Source organism: Acinonyx jubatus, chromosome B1 (assembly GCF_027475565.1).
Source record: "Acinonyx jubatus isolate Ajub_Pintada_27869175 chromosome B1, VMU_Ajub_asm_v1.0, whole genome shotgun sequence".
Lineage (NCBI taxonomy): Eukaryota > Metazoa > Chordata > Mammalia > Carnivora > Felidae > Acinonyx > Acinonyx jubatus.
In genome coordinates, this window is record NC_069382.1 from 166,719,546 (window position 1) to 166,734,094 (window position 14,549).

Here is a 14,549-nt window from a genome sequence, read left to right on the forward strand (position 1 = left end):
AACTTGAACTCAAGAGCCAATGAAAGACAATCTGAAAACAATGAGACGTGTTTAAAGATAGTCTATTCAGGGGGGTGCCTCGGTGCCTCAGTCGGTTAAGTGTCTGACTTCGGCTCAGGCCATGATCTCACAGTTCGTGGGTTCAAGCCCCACACTGGGGTTCTGTGCTGACAGCTCAGAGCCTGGAGCCTGCTTCAGATTCTGTCTCCCTCTCTCTGCCCTCCCTCCCTTGCTCGTGCTGTCTCTCAAAAATAAACATTAAAAAAAAAAAAAAGATACTCTTATCAGGTAATACTTCAGTAAAAAACCAATAGATTGTAATGATCTCCAACTGAACAGAAGCAAAAAGAAAATATAAAATGACAGATGGAGTAAAAGGAAGATTGATGCGTATGCTCAAGGACACATTCTATTTTTTCAAACTTTTGAACAAAATCTGAAGTTTCCCTTTTATCTTTCTCTAGAAACTTACAAAATACTTTTTATTTCAAAACAAAAAATCTCTATTTCGGAAAACTAAGCAAGCAGTATAGAATAGTGGTTGAGGGGCGCCTGGGTGGCGCAGTCGGTTAAGCGTCCGACTTCAGCCAGGTCACGATCTCGCGGTCCATGAATTCGAGCCCAGCGTCAGGCTCTGGGCTGATGGCTCAGAGCCTGGAGCCTGTTTCCGATTCTGTGTCTCCCCCTCTCTCTGCCCCTCCCCCGTTCATGCTCTATCTCTCTCTGTCCCAAAAATAAATAAACGTTGAAAAAAAAAAAAATAGAATAGTGGTTGAAGGTACAGATTTTGGAATTGAACGACAAAGGTTCAAATCCCAATCCCTTACCTTCCTTGAGTAAATTACCCAACTTCTCTAACCCAGTAATTTTTGTTTCACAACTACCAGTCATACACCCTGGGGTTACTAAGAAGGTAAATGCATACACGGGATGCTATTAGCAGTGTCTGCCACAGCATAAGTACTGAAAAACAGGTGGCATTATTATTATTACGAAGACATCTTACTTTCAGTTCCTTCTCAAGTCTGTCTACTTCAGCTCCTAAAGTATCAATAATATTTTCTCCATGTTTAAGCATAAAGGTTTCTAGTTCTTCAGGAGTTTTCACTTCTTGAATTTCCTATAAAGAAAATGAAAGCAGAAAGACAAAATAACTTTAAAAAAATCATAGTAGTACACTGATGATTTCTTTAAAAAATCGTAACACCATTAAGTTTGATGAAAATGAAAAACTTTCACATGATAGGCGATGGATGACCTAGTTCTGAAAAAATATAATTCAACAAAAAATTGAGTATAATACTTCACAGAGGTAGCTTACCAAAATCAGTGGGAACAGAACAGACTATTCAATAAATAGTGCCAGGGCAATTATTTTTCTATAGGAAAAAAGTATTAAATCCCTACTGCAAATCATTAAAAAAACAAATAATTCTAAGTGAATTAAAAAACTATGAGTAGAAAACCAACCACAATATTTTTAGAGAAAAAGGAGAATATTTTTATGATACTGGGAAAAGGAAGGATTTCTTTAACACGATAATAAAAAGCCTAGAGAAAAAGATTACAAATTTAACATAAAGTTTAAAAATGCATTAAACCTTCTGTACAACAAAGTGAAACAGTAAATCACAAACTAGTATACACAACTGAGGAAGGATTCGTGTCGAGCATATTACAAATAAAATGTTTATAAATCTGTCAGAAGAACAGAAATTAACTAAATAAACAAGCAAGTAGAGGAAATCCCAACGGTTAATAAATTTCAGTGCTTACTAACCTCGTTACTACTACCAGGGGGAATATAAATTATAATTAAATATAAATTGTAATTCTCATATTTATAATGACAACAATTTAAAAACTGGCAATACAATACCACCTAGTAAGAATGTAAAATAGAAACTCTGATATACTAATGATGGAAGTTAAACTGACACACTTTACACAATTTGCCAATACCTAGGGAAGCTGAGGGTAAGTTTACTCAATAGCCCATCTATTTTAAATCTAGCTGTACACTACTCTAAAGAAATTCTTGCATAGGTGAACAAGGAAATGTATGAGAATGACACTGTGGACAGAAATGTCCAAGTGGAGACTGGATAAATAAATTACAACAGATTCACTAGAGAATACTATATAGCAATTAAAATAAATTAACTAGAGGTATATGTATATATTAATATGGGAGAATCTCACAACCATGCTGTTAAACAAACTGTAGAAGAAATCAGACAGTATACCATTTATATCAATTTTTAAATATCCAACATGCTGCTATATACTACTATGTTAAGAAAAATATGCTGAAAAGTATAAAAAGTGAATGGAAATGACAGTACTAAATTCAAAACAATTTTTAGTTCTAGGGATGGAGGAAGGAGAATGGGATCTAAAAGGAGAAAACCAAAACTTCACCCATTTTTATAACAATTGCTTGTTTTTAATTCTAAGTAAATACAGTACAATAAAATGTTAAGATTTGACAAAGGCAAGTGGTAACCGGTGCACTGTTCATTATATCATCCTCTGTAAATTCTCTTTTAAATTTAATTCTTAATTTTAAAAAGCATGGGTTTTGGAGTCAGAGATCTAAATTCATATCTGACTCCATACTGTGGCTCTGCAATTTTAGGCAAGTTAATTAATCTTTCTGTGTCTCAATGTGCCTATGTATAAAATTGAAAATATTATTTCTTTACATCACAGCGCTGTTGAGAGTAAATCAGACAACATATATAAAATGCCTGGCATGTAACAAGCACTGGAATAGTAAGTTTGCTCTTCTGCTGTCTCTGACCCAATCTACAGTAAATAGAAGGGTTTTGTCTGATTTTGGAACCCTAAGAAGTTGAAGGCTGAAGTGATTTTAAGACCTGTAACAGTTTTATTTTATTTACTTAAAAATTTAATTTTTGTAACCCTTGGCTATATAAGAAAACAATAAATACATAAACTTACCTGCAGCATTTGGTCAAAATCTTGTTTTTCTAAATATGATCTTGTAACAACTCGTCCATCAAAATCTACTTCTGCCTTAAATCTTACTTTCCCTAATCCCAGATCTGTGGCTTTAACATCATGAATTGCCCTGTAATCAATAACAACGCATACAAATTTATATACACGCACATATATATTTTAATGGCGCAAAGTGCAGATTTCTTGTTTTTTCCCATCAGTGATAAAAATGGACCAAGATGGCTTTCAGAGTGTTCACCATCAAGTGCCATATATCAATATCCAAAAAAATGCCCATTTAGCTATTTTTTCATAATGCATACAAAGATGCAAACTTTATAAATATTATAGTTTTATAAATGTTATGAATTATATAGTTGGTGGATTAAAAACAATCAACTCTAAAGTGCTTTTCTACCATGTTATTTCATCTCATAATCCTTTTTTCTTTTTCCCAAAAGCTTCTTTACAAGTCTTGATACCACTGTAAAGTACTATCAGAATGAGGTTAATAATAACTACCTCACGGGATTGATATGGGGAGTAATGAACCAACACATACATAAAATTTTAATACTGTAGCAACTACATGTAAAGCATTTAATGAATGAAATTTACTTTACAGATTATACAACACTCCCAGAGGGACCTAAGTGACTTGCCTAAGGTAATTCAGCTAGTCAACAGCAGAGGCAGGATTTCCCCTCCAGATCTTCAGAAAGGGAAGCAGATGTTCAAGTGTCATAACTGCTTTTCATCCCTTCTGCCTGCCCTAACCCTAATCAATCTTCCTTAGGAAACTAATGAGAAAGTCTTTTCTTTCTATGGTAACCACTATTAACATCTTTTCTTTACAGGATATATAAAACAATAGAAAACAGTTAATCCTGGGGATAGAGCTACTGGGAAAACAAATTTAAATGAGACTCCAAATACTCTTAAAACATTTGACTCTAATTTCTGAGTGATCCTGAGCAAGTTACTAAATATTGAGTCTAAAATTCTTTAGCCATAGAAATAAAGAAGTATATTTATCAACTAGGATGAAAATAACATTTAATATTTATAAAATTATATATGCCCAAAATGAAAAACTTATCCAGAAAGGCAAGAAACTATATAATTTACTCTTTTTAAAAAAGTATACCTACCTCAGTCTTAACAACATGTTTAAAAATTTCATTATTTGACTAATACTAAATTGCAGCTAATGAAAATATGCAGCTATACCTTTTCCTTATGTACTTATACAGAACTAACTGGATACAAAAGTGTTTGTGATCAGCAGTGTGTCTACTATGGCTCCCGATAAGCCCCACCTCCTGTACTCAAGTCCTTGTGCAATCCTCTCTCCTTCAATGTGGGCTAGACTTGTCCTAAACAAGGGAACATGGCAAAGTGAGGAGCTATCATTTCCAAGATTCGATGACGATCTGTGACTTTATCTTGTCCACACTCAGTATCTATTGCCTTCTCATCTTGCATACTATGATGAAGCAAGAGGCCAGGTGGGAGACACCCATGTAGTAAGGAACTAAATTCTCTCAACAATTACATGAGCGGGCTTAGAAGAAGATCCTTTCCCAGGAGATGACGCCAGTCCCAGCCAACGCCTTTTGACTGCATTGTTTTTTTTTTTTTTTAAATATGAAATTTATTGTCAAATTGGTTTCCATACAACACCCAGTGCTCATCCCAACAGGTGCCCTCCTCAATACTCATCACCTACCCTCCCTTCCCTCCCACCCCTCATCAACCCTCAGATTGTTCTCAGTTTTTAAGAGTTTCCTATGGTTTGGCTCCCTCTAATTTTTTTTTCCTTCCCCTCCCCCATGGTCTTCTGTTAAGTTTCTCAGGATTCACATAAGAGTTAAAACATATGGTTATCTTTCTCTGTGTGACTTATTTCACTTAGCATCACATTCTCCAGTTCCATCCACGTTGCTATGAAAGGCCGTATTTCATTCTTTCTCATTGCCATGTAGTATTCCATTGTGTATATAAACCACAATTTTGACTGCAGTTTATAAGAAACCTAAGTACAGGACCCAGGTAAACAAACCATGCCCATGCCCAGATTCCTGACCCACACCAACTGTGAGGTAACAAATGTTGTTTTAAATCACTAAGTTTTGAAGTAATTTGCACAGTGATAGATAACTGAAAAAACTGTATGAACTTTCTGGATTACTAACATTTATTTTTTCTACCAATTTAATCTACAGATTTCACTCTTCCAGAAAATTTCAAATCTGCCACAGTACATCTTTTTTACTTATAGCTCTTTTTTAGATTTTGTAAACAATATATGCAAAATTACAAATACACATGTACCTAACAACAGGACACTGAAATACGTGAAGCAAAAACTGACAAATTTCAAAACATGTTTTTGTAAACCTTATTAGCAGCATCACTGGAATAAGCTGACCTTACTGATGGGTCGTTCTCCAGGAGTTCAGTCAGCCGCTGTACTTGCTCTGGCTGGATGGATCGCCCTAAGAGTGCTTCTGTGTTAGTGTAGATGAGGAACGCAGAGACTATGCCTAGTAACGTGCCCACACCCAAAGAACCTAGGCTGTCATACAGGGGATTACCTAAATAAAGTACATAAGAAGTCAGTAAATTAACATTTTCTTTTTGTCTTTTTATTTTCTTCAATATATGAAATTTATTGTCAAATTGGTTTCCATACAACACCCAGTGCTCATCCCAAAAGGTGCCCTCCTCAATACCCATCACCCACCCTCCCCTCCCTCCCACCCCCCCATCAACCCTCAAGTAAATTAACATTTTCTATTATTTCAATCAGCTTTAGTGAGTAAAGAACCAGAATTAGTAAATCAAGGGACCCAAAATTCATTCTGAATTCCTTTAATGACTGTCCTAACAGGTTTACTATACTACAAAATGGGGATGCTACAATGTGCTTCACACTACATAGGAGTATCAGGCTGTTTAATTATTTAAGATCTGTTTTCTTGCATCTGGTCATTACATGAGTGAGGGTCCAGAGCATTTTAGAGATATCATATACATATTAATAATACAATAGAGTCCATTTCTTTTTGATAAAGTAATAGCACTTTTCCTGTCCCATGTTGACAAAATAATTGGGAGATCAAAAGCTGAAAAACAAAACAAAACATTTTTTGTCTATTTTTCTTATCAAGGTTCTGTGCGAGAATTAAGCCATACAAAAAATGATATGGATCACTCTTCTCATTCACTCAAGGATGATGCATAGCTAGTATCATTCTAGATACAAAGGAGAAAAGTTAACTCACTGCATGCTATAGGTACCTTAGAGCAGTGGTTCTCAAAGTACGGTTCCTTAATCAGCAGCATCAGCATCACTTGAGAACTTGGTAAAAATGCAAGTCCTTAGGCCTCACCTAAGACTCTGAATTGGAAACTCTGGAGTTGGGACCAGCATTCATTGTCTTCTCAAGCCCTCCAGGTGATTCTGGTTCTATTTTTTTTTTTTTCAACGTTTATGTATTTTCGGGACAGAGAGAGACAGAGCATGAACGGGGGAGGGGCAGAGAGAGAGGGAGACACAGAATCGGAAACAGGCTCCAGGCTCTGAGCCATCGGCCCAGAGCCTGACACGGGGCTCGAACTCATGGACCGCGAGATCGTGACCTGGCTGAAGTCGGATGCTTAACCGACTGCGCCACCCAGGCGCCCCCAGGTGATTCTGATTCTAAAGTTTGCCTTAGTTTGTTGGGACTTAATTCTCTCCCAGAACCAATGAAAAGAGCTGATTATCAGACATCAATAAATATATTTAAAATTTTCCTAATAAACTTAACATACAAGGCTTTTATGATTAAACATTTTTTATTCCAAAGATCAAATATCAATATTAAATTTAATATTAAATTAATATGCTTGGTGAACATACATTCATTTTACTAAAAAAAAAAAGTCTGGGGCGCCTGGGTGGCGCAGTCGGTTAAGCGTCCGACTTCAGCTCAGGTCATGATCTCACGGTCTGTGAGTTCGAGCCCCACGTCAGGCTCTGTGCTGACAGCTCAGAGCCTGGAGCCCATTTCAGATTCTGTGTCTCCCTCTCTCTGCCCCTCCCCTGTTCGTGCTCTGTCTCTCTCTGTCTCAAAAATAAATAAACATTAAAAAAATTAAAAAAAAAAATAAGAAACACTGCAGAAGCATGGAAGCTTACCACCTACAATTATTTCAAGTATGCAAGGGCAAATGGGTAAAAATGGAGGAAGTTCCATTCTGAGAGAACTGTAACCTCAGAAATTTAGTTCTTTTATACTAAATGGTTGTTTTAGAAATTAAAAATGATTTTTCTGTCTTCTTATTTATCTGTACTGGTCTTCCAAACACTTAACTAGTTACCAAAATGAGGATAAATGCAACTAGAGAGTCCAGGAAACAGGAAAGCAACAGCAGTTGTTATTGGCACTAACAATGGAAGACAAATGAACAAGAGCCACAATACATATTTATTTAGAACTTTAGGTTTATTAAAGTTCTCTCCCATATATCATCTTAATATACCTACAAGGTCACTAGGCCAAATATCAATAGGAAGCTCAGAGTACTTGCATAATTTATTAAGGCACATCTAGGAAGGTTAAGCACATTATAGAAATGCTCTATTAACAGCCTTTCTGTATTTCAAACAAAGAAAATTTCTAAGAGACACATCTGAAGACTTTTGCTATCTTAATTGTCCTATACAAATAAATGGTTAGTATGGAATTAGTATTTAACAATCTCTATTGGTTTAAATTATTCAGTGATATAAAAGAAAATACCCACATATTAGACAATTACTTAAGTACTACAAATAAATCACCTGTAATTTATGAAATACTTACCTGTTATAGAAGTAAGGCCCATACACGTGGCTGCTATTATCACTCCCAAGACTGCTGCGGTATCCTCCAGTAATATAACATTTGTACTAGGATCACGACTTTCCATTACTTAATCGGTTGGGGTACAGACAACAAAAGAAATTTTCTGAAATCCTAATTTGATACTATCAAGTAACATTTTAATAAGTATCCATTCAAAATTAAGATATAAATTAAGACAAAAATGTATGAGATCCTGATTTTAAACATCCTGTTCAATGTAAACATGACTTCATGGTTTAAATGTTGACAGTAACAAATTTAAAGTCAAATTACTTTCTTTCTTTTTTTTTTTTACTTTCTCTAATAATATAAGTACATACAGAAATACCATAGTTCACTTAAGTTAAAATACAAAGTATTCACGTTCATATCACACTACATTTCTTTTTAAAAGAGACAGTATATATTGTAAGAGTCACACAGGGAAGACATTGAGATATATTTTGTACACATCTATAAGGAAAAAAGAAACAGCACTAGGCAATTTTAAAAAATAAAGGAGGTGAATGAAATAGGACACCTAAAATACATACCATATTTATAAAATGGCATTCCTTTGGCCCGAGCACTCCTACGAAGTTCATTTACAGCAACGAGAAGTGTTGCTGAAAGAAAAGCATTCATATCAGCAAGGAAAAAACTTCATGCCTCCCAGCTTTAAAGATGGCATCTCAAACTAAAGAGGCACAACACTTTTAATGCCAGGGTTGTCAATAAAGAAAAGTCCTCTATTAACTAGTCATTATCAAGACTCCAAAAATCATCACATTACAATGAATTTCTAGTATTCCCCATATTTCTAAACCGTAATAATTTTAATTTCCTGACTACAACCTAATGACCTTAATTTATTGGACAGCAACTGGTTGGCAGGCAGCACGCTAAGCACATTTACGTCTGACCCTCCCAACCTTTTGGGCCGGTAGTGTTATCACCATTTTACAGACTGTTAAAGATGAAGGGAACACTATGCATAGCAAATGACAACGTTTTGGAAGTAAGCACACTATGAATTCAGCAATGAGTCAGGCAGTTTCCCACATGATGTCGGTACTTCTCTGTCATAGAACTGCTACAGATGAAATTTGCAGAAACTTTGAAATATTTTATTGCAAAGAGTGACCTTTCTGTGATTAACACTACTAAAACCCGACTTTTAAAAACTCAATATATAGTTATGTTTTTATACTTCGCTCCAAATGTTCTGAGTATTACGATAAAATACTCAAAAACAAAAAGGTTTTCCCTTGCCCCCACCCATTATAGGAATAACCATATTATATTATACAAAGAATTTACTTCCTCAAAGTAGATTCCTATTTCTAGTTTTTCTTTAATCAATGGAATTTAGCAATTTATAAGAGTGGACTGCTGAATACACATTACTAAATTAAGAATAAAGAGATACTGTGACAGTACATACCTCCTTCAGATACTAATGATCCTGCTAAAATACAATATGCCTAGAAAATAAGTATTAAAGCATAAGTTAATATTTCATTAAAGAATCACAATGACTCATGCATAAAATTTATAATGTTTAAAACGGAAACATAAATTGAAAGCCTAGCCAGATCAGGATCTTGATGGGAAACAGCTCAAACGAGGACAATGAGATAGATGGTGTATCTTCATAAACGGAAAAAAAAGTTAAAAATCTGATGGCCATCTCATTTTTTATACTTATCTTCTCTGTAGAATGTGATACCGTGACCTAAGTTAAATTCTTGATATAAAATATGAAAAAATTACTTAATTGGTATGAAAATTTTTCTGAAGTTGAAAATGAACACAAACATTTGAAATCTGGGGTGTGGGTATCAGGATACAGTAAGATCCACATCCATACCCATGTAACTTCTGGATTTTGTTTGGATGCCTAGTACCAATCCTGATTCAGAAAGATAACCAGTTATAAACAGTAATCCATTTGGGGGAAGCGGGCAACACCATCTACCTCACAGTTCCAGGATACCCTTGAATTAATGAAAGATTTCAAAAAACTTTAATCCAAGGTGTATAGAAACAGTTAACCTAGCAACACAAATTTAAACAATTTTAAATGTACTCCAAACCAAACACATGTAGAATTTTCAACATTTCCTTCTTGGAACCCTAGGCTTCCCTGAAACAGAAGTTTGGAAAATTCTGATTCCAGTCTAACACTCTCATAATTCTACTAAGGAAACTGAGATGTCCCAAGGCTATGTGATTTGCTTGAGTACACAAAAATGATACCAGGGTAAAAACTTAAATATGGGTTTTCCAGTTTTAATTCTAGGCTATTCCCACTGAATCCTACTGCCAACCTAAAACATAATTAAAAGAGTAGCTAAACGTCTAAATAATTTTTTTAATCCTTCTATCTCTTTCCTGAAAGGATTTAAGATACACTTGTCACCCAAAAAAGGGAAACGGTATGTATTAGCCAGTGATTCCAAAATCTAATAAACATAAACCGGTCTATGGTATGTTAACCATTATATATTAACCAAGAGTCATAGTCTGAAGGAACCTCATTTAGTTACAAAAAGACAGAAAGAAGAGCTTCTAGAAACTTTAAAACTTATACACAATCAAAAATTTAACTAATTTTCACTGACCACTTAGCCTCTATGAAGTAATACCGTACAAATCAGACAAACGAGGTTATCTATAAAGTGGCCAAACCTTTTCAGAATGGAGAAAATATACCTGCTCATTTCAATTATATGAAAATATACCTGCTCATTTCAATTATATGGTAAGAAATCAGTCAATAAAAATGGTAGGAAAAGCCTAGTTTAATAGGCTTGTTATTGTGTCGGTACATAGGTGTAATAAGATGTTAAATGAAATTCACTGCAGTTGAGAACAAATTAGGTTATAAGTTCTCCCACATTCCAAAATGAGGTGCTGTACGGTCTCTTTAGGCCAGGACAGAGGATGCCCTAGGCTGGTTCTGCAACTCCTAGCTCCACACCCACTAGCCCATAAAGAAAAGCTAAGGTTAAGAGCAAAAGTGAAGATTTCTTTGGAGAAAGCTGTTAACTGTTAAGATTGCTCAGAAAGCTGGACGTGCACCCTTACTGTTTAGAGTTTACAATGAACTATGTCTAATGCACATATAAAAATAAATTTATTGGCAAGTCTACTAACTGATATTGTGTCAACAGAGTAAATAATTATGTTTGAAAAAAAATACACCCTCACTGAGAGGGTATTAAAGATGTCTGTTTTAACACACAGAGTCCAAACACGGAATTCTAAGTAGGAGTCTTTAGAAAAGAGATCAGCTGCCCCAAAAGCCTTCTTGAAAACGCAAGGCAACCTCAGCAGAAACAATCTGAAACTACACAAGATGCAGAAGCTGACAGCGGCTGGCATGTGACCAATCTGTTTATCAACAGAGCTAGAGTCAGAGTGGCCGTGTAGGGTAATCTCCAAGAAGTTTCCATGAGAGAAAAAGGCAGCTTTAAGAATCTACAAAGACCAGAGGAAACCCATGCAAAATGATGCTGCTGTCAGTAAAGTCTTACTTTTCTGTCCCTATCCCTACCTTTGATACTGCCAGAGCAATCTAGGGAGTAGAAGAGAAGGGTAGAAGTCCTAAGTAGGATTATACAGAAGGTGACCATGCTCCCATCCTACCATTAACCCAGTACAGGCTTCCTATCTACACGCGTGAAAAAAAAAAAAAGATCTTTAAATAAAATTCCAACTTACGACTGTGAGGGACTGTGTATTTTAATTACTGATAGATTATTCTTGGGACTAAAAATGAATAGAGATGTTCTTGTTCTTTAACAGTAACTGGAGAAATGAATGGAACTGCCCAAGATTTTAACCAAGGAGTCAGTGCTTAATGATTGTACCTAAAGAGATACTCTTGGTTCAACATCACTGAATCATATGGATTTAGAGGTCATGTCTAGTCATGTTCGAAAAAATACAACTACAGATACATAACCAAGTATTATAGTCAAAAAGGTATGTGTTAGTCCCTTTCTTTAGCATCAATGTGACAAAGCATTCTACTGTACTTAATCGCTATTTCATATTACTTGAAAACTGAGGGGGAAAAAAAAAGATTACCCATAGAAGGGATTCCATTGGCTGTGGATTAAGCAATCCCATGATTCCATGATACCAAGATAATCCTGCACCCATCATGAAAATACCAACCCCACTAATGAGTGAAGCAATATAGCGCATATTTGAAAATCCATACCTGAAAAATAAAAAAGATAATACGGCTTACAAGAAATACAAATTGTTTTAAAACATGTTTCATGAGTCAGTGAAAAAGAAAACCAAAACTCACAATATCGAGATGTCATGGCTTTATATTTAAGTAAAATGTAAGTGCCAAACTTAAGTCAGAAAATCAATATATGAAACGAAAAAAACTGGAAGATCTTTGAAAAAATATAAAAACAGAGTTAATATGGTTAAATTCAGGTATTTTCTAATCCCTTTTCCATATAGTCTGTTTTGATTAAGTAGAGGCACTTTTACTATTATGTATCCCAAATACTGATTAAACTAATCTATTCAGAAATGCATTCAAATATTTAATTAAAAGGGTAACATTTAAATTTCCTGGTAATGCAGCCTCTAACTAAATATTATGGTCTTCTGGCACAGCCAATCACTGATTTATACTACCTATAATTTGATGCTGGACACTTGTTGCTGGTTCTGAAGTTCAGTACACAGCAACTAACTACTATTAGCAGGACTACGAGCTTCAGTTTCTGGGTGTGTTCATGATGTTTAAAAATTTTTTTTTCATTTGTTTTTTAAGAATATTTGGTCTGTGTGTGCATTATTTTGTATTACTGTATGTGTTAATAAAATATGGAGTATTAAAAAGTTCAAAAACATATGAGGTAAAGAACCACTCATTAACAAAAATATTTCCTGGGAAATTTACTTCCAAAGTCAAACCCTATGGCACCCTTCTGGCAGATGCAAATTTAAACAATAGGTCTCAATTAAAATTGCTTTTTAATTATTTTTGCAAATATGTAGTAATCTTGCCATAGGGAATTCTCAGTTTACAGATGTGACAATGTTCTACCAGCATGATTTAGAAAAATTTACTTTCTCTGAAATTTACCCCCCAAATTAGGGATACACATATTTATTTAAGTTAATTAAGATCTAAATTAAATGCTATTATTTTCATTTTATGTGTTTTCAAAAATCTTGTAGTTTCTTATTGAAATTTTTAACTATGTAGATCTGCACTGTCCAATATTAGTCATCAGCCACATAAAGCTATTTAAATTTAAATTAATTAAAACTAAATAAAAATTTAAATGTAGTTCTTCAGTTGCACTAGCCACATTTCAAATGCTCAACAGCCACATGTAGCTACAGCTAGGGACTATCATACCGGACAGATACAAAATACTTCTACTACTTAGAATACTCAATACTCTATTGGGCAGTAGTAGATTGTTGAAAAATACCTTAAGAAGAAATCTTCACAACCCAAAATTTTAAAATTTTATCCTGTTTTAAAATTTTTGGTACATAAAACTGGTCAGGAAAATAATTTTTTGACATAGTAAAATACTGTAATAATGTGTAATTAGCAGATTAGAAAGCTAGTTGTTCTTTGTAATAGCTTTATTGACAGTTTTAGGATATTCAAAATATGTCATTATTTATAACAAAACAGTAGCATCTTGCTTTTGAGTAAAAAAAGGCACTTATATAAAGCATATATGTAGACTCCTTTACAGATATAAAATAGCTTTTTTTTTTTGCCTTTAAGATAGATCAAATTCTATTACTGAAGCTTGTTAAATGATACATGTGGAATTCAAAGTATTATGTTAGTTATGTTAGTAAAAAGAATATCAAATAACTGATGTGACTCAAAATAATATATTCTAAAAAGAATACTCATTTTACAAATAAATTTTGAAACGTTAGCAGAAATACAATTTCAAAATCAAAATATAAGGATTAAAATACATTAAATAGAGATTTAATAAAAGTTATTACGGTTCCTGGGTGGCTCAGTCAGTTAAGTGTCTGACTTGATTTTAGCCCAGGTCATGATCTCCTGGTTCATGAGACTGGGTCCCATGTTGGGCTTTCTACCCCTCCCCTCACACCCAAGAACATACATGTGGCTCTCTCTCTCAAAATAAATAAACTTAAAAAAAATTACCACCAAAATTTTAGATTGAGTGCCTATTAGTCTAAATGTGGAATGTTTCCTTTAACCAAATAAAATAGAACTCTAGGATCAAAATATGTGCTCTGTTATTAATTATCAAATACAAAGAGAACAAGATCTCTATGCTGTTACAAAGCATAAAAGTAATTTAAACTTCATTTTCAAATTAGATCTTGAATTTATTTTGACACAGCAGTGAGTCATGCATTCAGCTGCTTTTATTTCAATGACTTGCTGCCCTCCAAAAAACCGAAATAAAGACAATGTCCTTACGGATGAGTAGGATCTGGTGTTTGAACAGACTTACTGATGCCCACTGCTAGCAAACCCTACGGAGAAGTAAAAAGGGTAAATAATTGTTAGCAAGATGGAGAGAACAGTGCGGAAAAACCAATCTGGTGTGTGCAATCTGACAATGGCAAAGAAACACTTAACATGGACATACACAACAGCCTATCAATTCTGGTTCCCAGTACTTACCTTATAGAAATAAAGATGAACCCAATGGGGTTCAA

At 34.5% G+C, this 14,549-nt stretch overlaps 1 protein-coding gene across 1 annotated transcript in view; it reads right to left on the reverse strand.

Annotated features, from left to right (window-relative positions):
* Positions 1-14,549, reverse strand: part of SLC30A9 (solute carrier family 30 member 9) — an 83,407-nt gene that overhangs the window by 7,630 nt on the left and 61,228 nt on the right. Inside the window, exons 10-17 of the mRNA XM_027056138.2 lie at positions 14,308-14,363; positions 11,934-12,069; positions 9,283-9,322; positions 8,393-8,464; positions 7,818-7,925; positions 5,396-5,561; positions 2,965-3,094; positions 1,007-1,120 (exon numbers count right to left, since the gene is read on the reverse strand). Of these exons, the coding sequence (XP_026911939.1) occupies positions 1,007-1,120; positions 2,965-3,094; positions 5,396-5,561; positions 7,818-7,925; positions 8,393-8,464; positions 9,283-9,322; positions 11,934-12,069; positions 14,308-14,363 (822 nt within the window). The remainder of the gene's footprint in view (positions 1-1,006; positions 1,121-2,964; positions 3,095-5,395; positions 5,562-7,817; positions 7,926-8,392; positions 8,465-9,282; positions 9,323-11,933; positions 12,070-14,307; positions 14,364-14,549) is intronic.